Consider the following 14,964-nt stretch of genomic DNA (forward strand, 5'->3'; position numbering starts at 1 on the left):
GTAGTGAGAAGAGATAACCCAATTGATTCACAGGGTATAATAAATCTTACTGGACAAATTAACGATTTCACTTGATGTTTTGGCATTTCTTATTCTAAAAACTATCTGAAAATGAAAAAAAGTTTAAAAAAAAGAAACAGTTTATTTCCCTAAAAATTTTTTTTTCACAAGCCTTTCTTGTTTTGTGGAATGCCTAATCACCGTAAAATAAAGATTTTCAAACATTTGGAAAAAAACATACCAAACCAAGAGACGTGAACCAGTGAAATGTCCATCTTCCATTCAAATTGTATACATATATTAATTATTTCTGATGATTTTACTTGATTTGAAGATTTTCAAGCAATGTTTCAGTGGATGATTAATTTGTTATTCAATGGTATAATTTTAATGTTCTAAACTATCTAGTAGTTGTTTCAATTCCAGAAAAATTCGTACTGTTTGGCATATTTGTCTCAATTTTATTGACACCTGTAATTGGATTGGAGTGTGCAAAAAAGAAAAAGAAAGGTAAATTGATCTTTTTGACTTTATTAAATAGTTGTATTTTTTAGAATCAAAGAAGAGGAAAAAGACGCAAAAAGAAGAAGATTGTGATTCGGAATCTATAAAACAAAAAAAGAAAAAAGCTCGAGTTAAGAAAAAGGAAGTTAGGAAAAGTAAAAAGGATGTTGAAGACGATGAGGATGATTCAAACTCAAAATCTGCAAAAAAGAAAGCTGTTAAAGTCGCAAAGGTATATAATAAAGGAGTGTGTAATCCAACTTTTCAAATCAAAAGTTCGGTATGGTAAAATATTTGATTGATTTGAAATCATAAATGTTGGGATATTTGAAATGGGCCTCCAATCCTGTATGTAAGTTGCCCGTTGCCAAAAAAGTCTGATTTTCACTTTTTGTTTTAAAATTATTAATCGGATATATTTCTACAAATAAATGAAACAAGAGGTGACCTGTAGGCTCGTAAAAGGGCACACATGTCACATTTTTCGCAAAATTAATTTGCAGTACTGTTCGCAATTCTTCCAAAAACTGTTAATAAGTTACGTGCGTAGTAACTAGTTACTTTCGTATTTCAGAAACCTGAAGAAAAACGTCTTGAAAATAAACCAATGAATACAGGAATGCCTCAGCAAATGAACCCGGAGCCTCGAATTTACTTGGTTTGTAAATTGATGATTTCAAAATAGAAAAGGTTTGAAATAGAAAAGGTTTTGAAAAACATTTCAGCCACCTCCTCAATATGCTCGTCCCATACATCCTGGGTATCAAATGCCACTGGAGCCAACAGAGGATACAGACACAATCAAACAAGTTGAACAATTTCATGATGTTCCGAATTTTTAATAAAATGTGGATTTTTACATTTAATTTCATTTTTATTTTTTAAAAATCATGTAAAAATATTGTAGTTCCGCGCTACAAGTCCTATCATTTAAATCGATTTTATTAGAAGCATGGTCCGAGACGGTTTACTTTTCTGGGAAAGAATCTAAGAATCTAGCAAAATCTATCAATACGATGCTGATTTCCTGTTAGGCGGCTATCTCTCTTCGACAGCCCAACTCTTTGTGGAGCACAATAATAACGTCGGAAGTCTCTTCCGATATTCCATTTATTGAATGGATAGGAAATGGAACACGCTCCAGCCACAAACGCGGTTGTAATGACTCCATAGTAGAACTGTTCGAACAACAGTCATGAGAACACCGCTTTTCACAGTGGGAATGGACGACAAGTTTTCAGGTGTGCTGCCTTCAGAACTGTATTGATTGTAGTTTCCATTAACACCTGGATGACTTGCCCGAAACCTTGCGTGCAATGTTAATTTTTCGAACCATAACAGGCAAGACCTTTCTTATATTAAAAATGAAACATATGCCCTAAGATTCTTGCCATATCCAGAATTTAGCCGAACAGCTTTGATTTCCTTGAGAAACAATGAAAACATGATCTCATCCTCACATCAACTTTTATCTCGATGTTTGATCGATCTTTAAGTGAAATACGTATTCATTGGACATTGGAAAAGCTCACGTTTATCTTTAAAACATTTACATTAAAATAAAAAAAGCATGTTCAGCTGTTCTTTTCAATTAAATCAACCCAGTTGTTACGGTTCCTGCCAACCCTTACCGTACCACTAAAGTTACCTGATAGTATCCTTATACTATCTGAGAACTCCAAAACCATCCAGGGAAATGTTCTATCAATATATTTAACTAGGACTGACAAACCGTACCTATAGTAAACTGGACGGCAAATTTTTCTGGATCCCTGTCGATCTGAAGCATTATTTTTCCTGTGTCAGTTAAACAATTTCAGAAAAGAGCCGACTGCAGCTCACACAACTTTTATTTTGTTTGAAACCCCAAAACCTAGGAATCCAAATGCTTTCTATATACAATATACAATATAACTACGAAATTCGAAACTACTAAATCACGAACACAGAAAATAATCTTTAGAAGTTTCTGCACTTTTTTTCCAATTTGTGCACAAACACCATCAATGTTTGTGCCACACTTTTAGAAGAAACAATTCGAAAATCTCAATTTTTAAATACCGTGTTTGATATTTCTCGGATGCTGGGAAGGTCTGTTTGAAAATAGAATTTTCGGAATCGGCAGTTGTGAAAAATTATCTCTGATCATAGAAGTTCGGAATTACAACACACCCGTTACCTGATTACATGATTAAGCCTTTTGGGGTTCTCCGATAGTGTAAGGATACTATCAGGTTACTGTAGTGGTACATAACAGCTGGTTTCATTTAATTGAAAAAAGCATATGATTTTTTTATTTTAATATAAATATTTTGAAGGTAAACGTGAGCTTTTCCAATTTCCAATGAATACGTATTTCACGTAAAGTTCGATCAAACATCGAGATAAAAGTTGATGTGAGGATGAGAAAATTGAAATAAAATCAGTTCTCACTTGAACATTAACATTCGACTAACCATCATCTTGCAAACTTGCACCAAATCAACCGACATGCAATCAATCAACATCTTGTTCGCCATGCTCCTCATCTTGGCTCCAATTGTCAATGGAGACGATACTGCCGTTGCTGTGTGAGTTGTTCTCTATAATTACTCTTTTTTACTTTTCTATTCCAGGACTGCAACTGAAGTCACTGAAGATGCAACTGAAGTCACTGAAGATGCAACTGTGGCTCACATTGAAACAACAGCCGAAGCCGTTGCAGAAGCAGAACCAGCTACAGAACCAGTTCAAACCACCGAAGCTGTTGAAGAAACTACACAAGCTGTTGTTGTAGAATCCACTCAAGAGACTGTAAATGCTGAAACCAATACTCCAGTTGATACTCCAGCTACCAACAACGTCGAAGCAACTACTGAAGCGGCTTCTCGTCCATCGCTTTCATCGACTGTTGCATCAAATATGACTTCTGCTGATGACTTGCTCGGAGAAACTTCAACCAATGCCACAAAAGCTGCTTACAACACTGGAACCTTCATTGTTGTCCCAATGGTCGTTCTCGCTTTGATTCAATGATTTGATTGATCTCTGTTGCTAACTTATACTAACTGAATAAAATATTATGTGATAACCAAGTTCTTCAAAAGTCTTTATTACATTAATCTATTGCAGTTAATAAAATAATATGTTATTATCGTAATATGTCTTTGTTTCTGAACTTGATAAAAACCGTTCGGCTTGTTCGTGAACTTTCATCTTGAACTCAAAAATATGTTTGCCGTCCACTTCTTTCCCAAGTATTGCATAAAAAATAAAAAGCAAGCTCTGGTAAATAGTTGGCAGGAGGTATTGGGGACTCATTCTTATGTTTCGCATATTCCTGGAATTAATTTCACAGAATTTGCAAAGTTACAACGTACAATTTTATTATCAATGTGCATAAAAAAACACATGAATAAAGACGATCCTCATTCCTACGAAAGCTGATATTTTCAGATAACTTGCTAACTATTCCTTCTTGGAACCTCATAAAAGTTAAATTTTGCATCTGCGATATGTGCCAACAGATCGTGTCAACAGACAGTTTGTTCACTCACTGACCATTCTCATCATCTCCACTCTTTATATCCCTCTTCATGTCTGTGTGTGTGTTCTATATGTTCATCCTCTTTCAATGTCCGATTGTCCACAACTTGACTTTTATTGAAACTATTCTCTCCTCTTCAACTTGCACTCACAATTGGCTCAAACTCACCAATTTTCATTACTTTCTCATAGTTCGATGGTCAGTTTCACATGCGCTTTCGAATTGATTTGCTGAGTTTTAAAACAGCGTAAAAACTTTTAGGTTTGCCATTTGAATGGAAGTTGTTATTTTTCATACGGCAGGCTCAGGTACTTCAGGTACTGTAAAAGTCGTTGTTTCAATATTTCACAAACAAAACTTGCATATGCTTGTCCGCTGTGTTAAAAGAAATAGGAGAATATGGATGTCTGTAGGTTATAGTTTTCTTTATAATTTTCGTTTGAATGAAAAAGTTGGAAATTGAATAAGTTATTATTTAACACCATTTCCCAGTGCAAATTCATCAAAGAAACGTATTTCAATTTGAAAAGCGTGATGAGTGGGAGTGACCTCTACATTGAGCCACTTGACGGAAAGAAGAGCAAATCTCTTTACTTCCAATCACATTCCATCACTTCCTTATCTTTTCCTTAACGTTTCATTTAACAATTTTGCGTTAGTACTTGAAGTAATTGCTCTATATTTCATTTGATCGTTAACTTTTCGATCATAAAATATTGACTTATGTGTTTTTAATGGGTTGTTTTATGGTTTGTTGCAATTAAAAATACATTTGTTCACTTTCGGACGTTTATTTCTTTATAAAAAACTTAGCTCAGAAAACCTTCATCAAATTTTTTTTAAATTTTTGAACTCTGTCATGAAACGCATTTGCTCTATTAGCCTAGCATTACTTCTCTTCGACATCTCAAGTCTACTATTTTTCACATATTTCAAAATTAATAGTTAAAAATTTGAATCAAAAATATTCAAACTATTTCTATGGAGCAAAAATACTTAAATCTCTACGAAAAATTTCCAAAATTAAAAATAATAATGTTTTCATATTCTCACAGTAATTTCAAAAACCTATCATAATTTTGGAAGTCAACTGCCAAAAAGCATTTTCTATGAGTTTTTAAAAATGTTAATTTCATTTTAATTCTTTATCGTTAAGCATTTTGTGGGTTAAAACCTGCAGCGATGCTTGAAATTTCTGAAAAAGTTCAATATTGTTTCTTCGAAATGTATGGCAATTTACCTCGCTTTCTACCTGTAATAAAACATAAATCAATCCATCTCATTTTTTTCTTTTTTTTCAATTTTTAAGATGAGACTGTTGTAAGTGAATGAAAATTAAAACACACAGTGAAACACGGAACCTTTTTTTGTTTCTTCACAGCGTTCTATGTCATCTTCTTCCAAGGTCATCATCACTTTTTCTCGTTTTTTTTTGTATCTTCATCTCTACTCAAGATCATCGAATCTCGTTTTCTATTTATTTTGTAACATTTTGAAACCATTGTTAAACTCTGGTTCAACAGTTTTTTGATTTTTGTTAAACTTCAAAGACCCACGACAGATTTCCGACTTTATAATTTGAGTGGAGAAACAAATAAACTTGATTCATGGGGAAATAACTAGAACTGCATAAGAATATACCATTTTCCAGACCAGTTGGAAATTGACCAAATGTCTTTTTTGTTAGCTATTCATTAACTCGCAATGGTTTCATAAAGTTTTCAACAGATTTGTTTCCTTTTGTGATCTGTTTCTAATTTTTACCGATAAGCTGAGCCATTTGAAAATGTTGCACTCCAAGAAAATCCCTGGAAACCCTGGAAATCGAAAAAAACAATGTTAAAGCCTATCTACCATTATTTGTCTAGAATTAATCAAAGCGACCGACGCCTGCCTCGTACCTATTCCCGTACTCGCTACAAATGATTTGTTCGATCTTTGAACTTTTTTGACGAATTATAAACTTCTGTATTTCTATTGTTTTAAAACATGGTATATATGCAGTTCTAATCCAAGTGAATTGTTCTTCTCTTTCTCGGAAAGCTTCTCACTTTCTCCTTTTTTCGAAAATGATGATCGATGATGTTTCCTCTCTTCAATTCTTTGCCTGCTTCATCTCCAAATCTAGATATACATTTGTCTCTAATTTCAAAGCTAATGTTGTTCTTTTCGAGAGAACTCGTTCCTTCTATCTCTTTTTTGATAGTTTGGCTTCTGATTCAACATCGAGATCCAGAAGAAAACTTATTAAATAGTTTAAAAATTGAATTAACTTTCTTGAAATCTGAATATCATTCCAACCTTCTATTTTTTCCATTTAGAGAGGAATGGTAAACTTCCGCCACAATAAACCTTGTGTAAGTCTGGTGCACTTGCAATTGTTCAGCTGTGTCAATTTCAGAAGTTATATAGTTTATAATTAGGATCGAAATTGCACTCGATCTCTATTTCTATTGTGATTCCTCGTTTTTTTTAAAAATTGACTTGAAATATTACCAAAAATTGCACTTACCGTATTTCTCTTATTATAATTTCACCCAATTGCTTCTTGATCCCTTATATTTCAATTGTTTTCAGCTCAAAAAATATGTTTTTTAACTGATAAAATACACATAGAGTCTTTATACTTTCGATGTGTTCTGAGCAGTGCCTATCTGCTTGTGAATATACAAGGTGACCAACGCCTACCTCGGGCCTATGCGCGCTTTCATCCATTTCTTTATCGGAATTTTCTGCCAATCAATTTGCATTTTTTAAAAAGTGACATGCGTAGATCTACACACAAACATCAAGTACCTGAGTTCCCATTAAAATTCAAAAAATAGGCGGCAGGCAGGCAGGAAGATGTATATCCTGAAAGATATCCTGGTAAAAAATTCGCAAAATTTGGTTAGTGTGCTGAAGTTGACACTGCACATTTCTAAATAAAAATTGTATTTCACCTTGATCTTCACCTTTTAAACCAGATTTCTGATCATCATTTCGTTTTTTCATTACTCCATTTTTTCTCGAACTATGCTTCTCGTCTACAATCAGCTAATCTATCAGTGTAATACTTCAAACAAGTAAAAGTAAAAGTAGGTGTCTTTGACTTGTTACTCGTAACCACTCCTCCTTCTTCTTCCTTCCTTCTTCACCTCCTTCTTCATGTACTTCGCATTGTTTTCTGTCTCAGTGTCAAGATTTACACACATTCGCCAATGAACAGAGAGGAAAAGCAGACAATAGCTTATTCTCTCTGTTCGTCGGGCAGGGACAATTTGTCAGTGTGACCGACCATCGAGAATTTCAGTCAAGAAGGACTCGTGTATGTTCTTGATATTACAGTCGTATTTTATTCTTTAGCTTCATCAACTTTAAAATTATTTTATCTTTAGAAAGTACCAGTTTATCTCAGGTTTTAACATTTCACCCGTTCAAGATGTGATGGGGCGGCTCTAATGCACCTCTTCACTAGCACCACACTGTGCTCAATTTTTCGTCATAATTTGATCAAAGTTTAAAATGATTTGTTGAGTGTTCTACAAAGGTGATGCCTAGATATACCTTAAGCTGAAGCGTCGCGAGATCCGTCTACACTTGCCCGCTTCTATCCCGTCTACTTTTAACTGCAAAAAACAATGGTTCTGATTCGTTCAATTAGTTCTTCAAAATATCTCTAAATTTGATCCTAATGGGAAAAACTTCACAATATCGAATTACGTTTTTTTTGTTGTTCTTTTGTTTTCTTGCACCTATAGGTCAACATTATTTGTCTTGTCTCTTCATTTTCTCTTGTCTTGAGAACAGACGCGTGTTTTCCATTGGAATTTACAACATAAAAAGAGCCACTGTATTGTTCATTTCACACTTGAAGGTGGTGTAGGTGAGAATAAGCGAAGAAAATTGACGGAGAAAAACTTGATTTTTTGTTCCAATGCTCCTTTGATTTTGAGTGGAAAATTAGAAAATATTGAAGAAGGTTGAAAAAATTATAGATTAAAACTAGTTCAGAAGTACTAGTAAGTTCACACCTCTTTGATTTTAAGTACGCCCTTATTCAATCTTATGTTATATACAATTCATGTTGTAGCGATATTTCAGACAAACGAATAAAAAAACGTTCAAGATATTGATAGTTTTTTGTCTCGAAATCCACAAAAAGATGTCCAGTTTATCTAAAAACTTGAAGATTTAACTTGAGGTTTTCACAATTATAAAAATAGTTTGAAGTGGCTTCATCCAACAATCAGATCCGCAACATTTCTTTTTTCTGCGAAGCTATCACCAATATCACATATAAATATTTTCTCAACTTTTTTCTTCATTTCATTGTTTGAAATGCCGGGTATATGTATGGCACACAGTATTCTTGCTCACTGAAAAGTGTGAAAACAAAAGAACTGTGTGAATGAGAGGATTTGAGAAAAAAGAGAGAGAGGGGATGAAATACGGGAACAGGGGGAGGAGTAGGAGAGCGCAGTTCCTGGAGAAATTTTTGACAGATTTCATTTTTCATACATATCGGACACAACAAATATTGTTTCCATCTCCAAACGCAACTATATTTCCTTAGAGCTCATTTTGATCCCGAGTTCGGATTCTATATAGGCGCATGTGAGTTTGGCCAATTTTATCAAATAGTGGCCAAAAGTTGCCGACTGAGGGCTCTTTTTCGGCAACCCGTGATTTTAAGACACTATTTTAGGTCATGTTAAAATTTTTCAACAAGAATGAACTTTATTTTTGAATCAATCAAATACTTCACTGCATTTCTATAAACAAACATTGCTATAAAATTCACAAGAAGCTCACATTTTCTATCATCTCTAGCAAAAAGAAACCTGAAAAACGAATACTTTAACCAACTTGAGATACTTTCAGTTCTACCTAAATTCTACCTGAAACATGATTTGCATATCCTCCTGTTCTTTTTCGATAAAAGAATTGGTGATTCAGGTGGCTGCTCCCGGAACAATAATATATTCAGTTCGTCATCATATATTGAATTGAAAAATAAATTGTTTAGCAAACATAGATTCAGTTTTTGTGTTTGACAATGTTGAAAAGAAGCAGTATTCCCACATTTTTGTAGAATTTGGTATACAACAAAATTTATATAATTGAATATGTTGTCATATGATAAATTACACAAAAGCGGTAAATTTAAATTTTCAGTGGCTTTATTTTCGTTGACTTTATTTTCTTCGAATGATAGTTTAAGTGCATGAAAACTTGATAAGAATAGTTTTTTTGTAAATTTTAAGCTCGGTCTCTCAAAAAATAAAAATAAGTTTTACTGGAAGCGAACCTCCTAATAGTAAGTTGTTGATTTTTTTAAAATAAAGTCGTAATATGCCAATCTGTGCTATCCAACTAGAGATAGTTTAGTGCTACCGTTGTTAGATTCGATAAGCAATTGTTTGCGCGTTTTCAAACGAGGGGTCAGGTAAATAATTTGACACCTGTTCCTACAGATTTGTTGTTGATATGTGCTCAAATTCAGGAACACATGTTTTTCAATCCAAAATTTTCCAAATTGCTCCTACTTTCTCCGCCTCCCACCTCTGATCATCCGTAAATGTCCGTTTCGTCTCATTTCTAAATATTTGCTCAGTCGGCGACGACGAGTAGGAAATAGTGACAGAGCTCACAATGATGATGGTTTTTTCTGGTTAGAGAGTTCTACCGATTCTACTAACTTTTTTACCGATTTTTCGAATTTGCACTTTTTAAACAGTTGAAAAGTGAGTAGAGTAATAGACGAATATGTTAACAAAATCAAGATTTCAAACTATGTATGGCAGAATACCGCCTAATTTGAACAACTACACTACTTTGACTGAAAATTTAAAAAAACTTAATGAAATATCTTGTAGGGCCTTATTGTCGTCATGTGGGACTATAGTATATGTATCTAGACAGAAATTGAGACAAATTTCCCTTTTATTTTTTTTGGATCTCTCCCGATGCTTCTGAACAAGACAGTTTTTTTTTTAATTTATCAACAATTAAGCCTTCAGAGTTTTGGCATATTAACTTTAAAACTCGTTCTATAACTTACCATTTGAAGTTGTACTTCCGAGAAATAACTGCTAAAAATCGGTAGTCTGCAAACAATGGAACTTTGTGCCAACTCAAAGTTCTACCATGATCTACCATACACTACAATTAGAGAACATTCATGTCCAAAATAGATCCATCCGTTCATCAGAAATCACATATTTCTTGCCCCATTCTCCCATTTCTTTCCTCAATCATTCTCTTTCACCCATGTGATTTGCCCTTTTCTTTTTCTTATCCTTTTTATCCTTCTCATTTTATTCTTCTTTACATTCTTCACTCCTCCCTGCCAAATGTTCGTCCATTTATCAAAAAAGAGCCCATTGTGTGCTCTTTACACATTCTGCCATTTGAACTTTTTTGCAATTTTTTATGCGGTCAATGGAACATTTAAAAGAAGAAAAAAGAGAAAGAGGATAACAGCTGACTTCAATTTGCTTTCAGTTCGCCAGATTGAGGAGTTCTAATGTTTCCAAAGAGCGACGTTCACTGGGATTTAATTTTTTACTGGAATCATTTTTTAATAACTCAAATTTCTAGATTTTTAAAATCTAGACTTTGGATGATCAAGACATTTAATCAGTTCAAGGCGACACGAGGGAGCCTCTTTCCATCTTTTTCATCGCCCTCGCCATGCCCTAAAGACTGTATTGTGTGACACGTGCCTAAATATTTCAAGCTTAAATATAAATGTTTTGTTCGTTAATCCGAAAACTGTTTCTATAATGTGAATATTTTCTGAATGCAAAACATTTTTCGCTTTATTTTCTAAGATTGCACATATGCTTAATGTGTCTATGTCCTCTATTTCTCATCATTTCCTCATATTGTTTATTTTCTAGGAGAAATGTGGAAAACCGAGGGTAATTGGCCTCAGTTCTCAGCAGTTTTCTGCCTTTTTCTTTTCTTTTTTTCTTTTTTTATTTCGATTCGGGAAAAATATTTCCAGACTATAACTTTATGATTTTCAGATCAAAACGGATGACTCACTGTGACTGTTTATCAGTTATTTTTAACCTGAATCTTTGACCAGAAGAATGAATCAAATGTCAACCCCACATAATCATAAGAACAAGGCAGAAGAAAGAGCAAAATTTAATAGAAATAAGCACAGAAAGTGAAGCGATTTCAAATTGAAAAAGTATATAAATCAAAAAGGTTTGAGACAAGGAAAGAGATAAAAGAGAAAGAAAAGTGTGGCCTACTTATCCAATCCTTGATTTTTCCATTTATCTGTTTTGACCTATTTTCTGGTGTTTCAAAGAAGTTTTAGTTTGAATGGGTGTCACAATATAATTTTAATGTTTTTAATATTGTAAAAATTGTTTGTTATGCTCAATCTGATTTTCCAATAGCTTTCCAGCTCTTTTTGATTCTCATTTATTTAAAATGATATTTTTCAGTATTTATGACCCTATAAACTTCTCTGAAATTTATAAATTTTCACATTGGTGGCGGTTTTATGGATATACACTTATGGTGTATATCCATACACTCATAATAAAAACTCTAGTCGGCATTTTTGAAAATTAGAGAAACTTTTGCATGTTTGAATTTGAACCCCAATACTTTCGAATAAAGCATTTATAACAAAATTAAGATCCATATTTACTCCCCATTTTTAGACTTCAAATTTGAAAAATTGGCACACTGGCGCTACTCCACATTTCATTTGTATATTTAAAGTAAGCCTCATGTATACCATATGACTGCCTACCACGTGTCAACTGGCAATTACTGTCATAGTGAGAAATGCGTTAACACAGTTCACCTCATCAAAATTCAGAAGGCATACGGTAGGCATGCACATAGGTAGGTAGAAGGCAAATACTTTTCTAGTGATAAGATATTCATGCTGTATGCTTTTATATTTCGCAACATTTTCTTAATTCTCGCAGTGACTATCCTTTTATCGTCTTTTCTCGGTTCGGTTCCTTTTTCTTTTCTTTTTTTTTCATCCTTCATCCCATTCAATCTTCTCCATTTTCGATTTGAATCTAACAGGTTCTTTGCATCTTTTTCATCTCTCACTGCTTCTTCTTTTTTCTCTTTCTGATTCAAAACTGTTACTGTCACTCAGTTCCTATCCCTCCTCACAGTAACATTTGTTGTGTGTGTGTTTTGTTGGCTTTACAGCCAAATCGAGGAATTGTACGAGAGATGATAAGGAATTGAGAGGGATTAGAGAAAATGAGAAGCGTATGCATGTATGTGTCATATTCACTGCATATTTTATCACTTTTCTCTTCTTTTCTCCACTTTTTTCTGATATACACAGCTGATTTCTGTAGATTTGAAGCAATTACGATAAGAGAGCACAATGAAGTGCTCTTGAGATTTCATTAGCTCTTCCAATTTGTCTGAGAAATCCAAATTTCACGGTCATCTATGGCGTCACATGTGTGCTACATAATGTTTCTTTCCAGGTTATTTCGGCCCTAAATTTTAGATTATCTGCACTTTTCCGATTTTGATCTACAGAAAATGTGCCAGACTTCCAAGTGTGAATTCCATGTGAAGTCGCACTATGGAGGACTCAATTTTCGACTGCGTATACTAGCCGCAATTTCTGGAAATCATACTTAGATTACTTAACTTCAAAAACAACTTTTCAACCTAAACTTTATTCTTCCATTATGATGTCACCAGGTACTTTCCCAAATAACCAATCATCAAAATCCAATTGACTTTGTTCAAAAAGTCAAAATCATAACCTGTATTAATAATTATTTATTAATAAATCTTGAGATATAAATCTCAAAAATTCCTTCTTTCCCCCTAATCAATTGTGAATCTTTAATGATAGTCGTCTAGTTTGATTAATGTGATCTGTGTATAACTGGTGGCCAATATCAGTTTCTGGTGATCAATGTTTTGTTAACTTTTTCTAGTTTAGATCGAGCTCGAACTAGGTAACGTGATGAAAATTGTGTCGAATGCTTTCTGCCAAAATGGGAAAACCTATATAAAATGTGTTAATAAACTGGTGTTTTTTATTTCTATGCTAAGCTTCCTCGAAATAGATAAACATCGGGCAAGGATTTTTGTTGGGTTTTTAATGATTTCATAACGGGAAAACGTTATGAAATCATTAGAAACCCAACAAAAATCCTTACCCGATCCTATAAGTCCATCGAGCCAATTTTCGAAAAAATAACGGTGTTTGTACTTGTCACGGCCACGTAGTAAGCATCGAGAGTTGTATTATAATGTTGTTAAAATTTTAAAATTTTTAGTGTTGTACTTTTGTTTTCAGGCGCGAACCTTTTTTGGCGAGATAGATCGACAAAAAACCAAAATCCAATTCCAATCTTTTTTTTCTCGCCAACCCAAACATCCCCCATTTTTTGACAAAAACATAACCGGTTTTTTTATTTAATCTATTAAAAATTCAGCGAGCGAGGTAAAGATTAGTCATGGTATTTCCCCCATTTAAATCTCGACGCAATCTGTTTCTTTCTCTTTACTCTTACCTTTTCTTTTTTTCAATTTTCTCATCTCGCGTCCGCCCAACAGAAACCATGATGATCAAGTTGACCTCGAACTGTGTACCGTTCTTCTATTGAATAAGAGAGATCTCCGTCTACTCACTACTCTCACAAGAGTATTTCTGTTCACTATTCTTTTTTTCTCTGAACTTCTGTGACTGAATGCACTCTCGGCACCAAATGAGAGAGATGCCTTACGAGGGCGCGTACTTCCTTTTACCTACATGTATGTCTACCGAAACAAACAATATGAGGCAAATTTTCATGGCTTTTGCTAATTTCACTTTCATAGTCCCTGTTACAAGCATATTATTTAGGTCAGGTGCTTGAAGTTTCAATTGATAATTTTGAGAATTTGTAAACTCGTCTAGTAATTTAAAACTCATTCAGATTCTGTATAATGTAACACAAAATCGAAATTCAGGTAAAGCTCGATTATCCGGTCCCGACAAGACAAATTTGTGTTAAATGCAAAAGAGTATGCGTCTTCAAAGAGTACTGTAGTTTCTACCTCTGCCGTTTTGATTGAGTTTCAATAGTTTTTCTCCCGATTCCTAAAAATTGCATGTGTTTATTTTAGTTTTTCAGTAGAGATTAAATTCGTTTTCCATCGAAAACTCCGTATCAAAGATCAATGAAGTTTCCGCAGCTACGAGGAGTTCGAGGTTACAGTACTCTTTAAAGGCGCACACCCATTCACATTTAACAGAACATTTTCGTTTCGAGACCGGCTACCGTATATATGGGGCAAAATGTTGCATTTTAACGCTCCTCATCGTCAATTTTCCCTGTCTAATTTATTTAGAGTGCTTTTAAAGTTAACTTTGAAAATATTATTAGAGAGTGACTGTGATGGGCAAACAGTCTAACGGAACAATCTTTCATTCCTCGACAATTGCTGAGTCTCGCCACGAACAAGTCAGAAGACATAGCATATTCTTGAGAAAAGCCTTCAGTCCGATTTCACTTTCCATTGTTCCTTCCTCTCACACGCCTTCAGCATCTTCTTCTTCTCGCCACAAGCTTCTCACTTTCCAATCGAATAAATAAATCGTGTTTGACCCATAGCGTGAAAATCCCATGAAATAACCTTTCGTTTTCTAACTTTTTTATTTGAACTTTGTTTTAATTGTTCCTAGTTTCTACATATTGTATTTCTCGAGAAATTTCTCTCATCTTGCCAGTAAAAAAGTGTGAGTAGAATTTTTTTGAACTTCTGAACGCAGCGCATTGGCTATATTTTAGTTTTGTGAGTAAAACTCTTGACCTCCAATTCGTCGAAAAACGGTTGTAAATTTTAGTACTATTACATCGGGCTCATGATATCTCAGGATAGAGTCTACCTGACAAAACAGAGGAAATCGGTATCGAATTGCAACAACAAAAAGTGCCAATCAAAATCTC

The 14,964-nt window shown here is 34.0% G+C and overlaps 2 protein-coding genes across 2 annotated transcripts; both read left to right on the forward strand.

Moving 5' to 3' along the window:
• The first annotated feature begins 13 nt into the window (after window positions 1–13).
• On the forward strand, window positions 14–1,361 carry F26B1.1 (uncharacterized protein). Its single transcript, NM_001374902.3, has 5 exons — window positions 14–379; window positions 427–510; window positions 555–736; window positions 1,079–1,162; window positions 1,230–1,361. Exons 1-5 carry the CDS (start codon window positions 346–348, stop codon window positions 1,344–1,346), a joined length of 501 nt encoding a protein of 166 aa, NP_001361944.1. The 5' UTR covers window positions 14–345; the 3' UTR covers window positions 1,347–1,361.
• Window positions 1,362–2,928: 1,567 nt separating this feature from the next.
• On the forward strand, window positions 2,929–3,574 carry F26B1.8 (MS Related Protein). The gene is made up of 2 exons (NM_001263250.2): window positions 2,929–3,074; window positions 3,120–3,574. The coding sequence occupies exons 1-2, from the start codon at window positions 2,995–2,997 to the stop codon at window positions 3,517–3,519; spliced, it is 480 nt and encodes a 159-aa protein (NP_001250179.1). The 5' UTR covers window positions 2,929–2,994; the 3' UTR covers window positions 3,520–3,574.
• Window positions 3,575–14,964: the final 11,390 nt, after the last annotated feature.

This window comes from Caenorhabditis elegans, chromosome I (genome assembly GCF_000002985.6).
Source record: "Caenorhabditis elegans chromosome I".
In the NCBI taxonomy this organism is placed as follows: domain Eukaryota; kingdom Metazoa; phylum Nematoda; class Chromadorea; order Rhabditida; family Rhabditidae; genus Caenorhabditis; species Caenorhabditis elegans.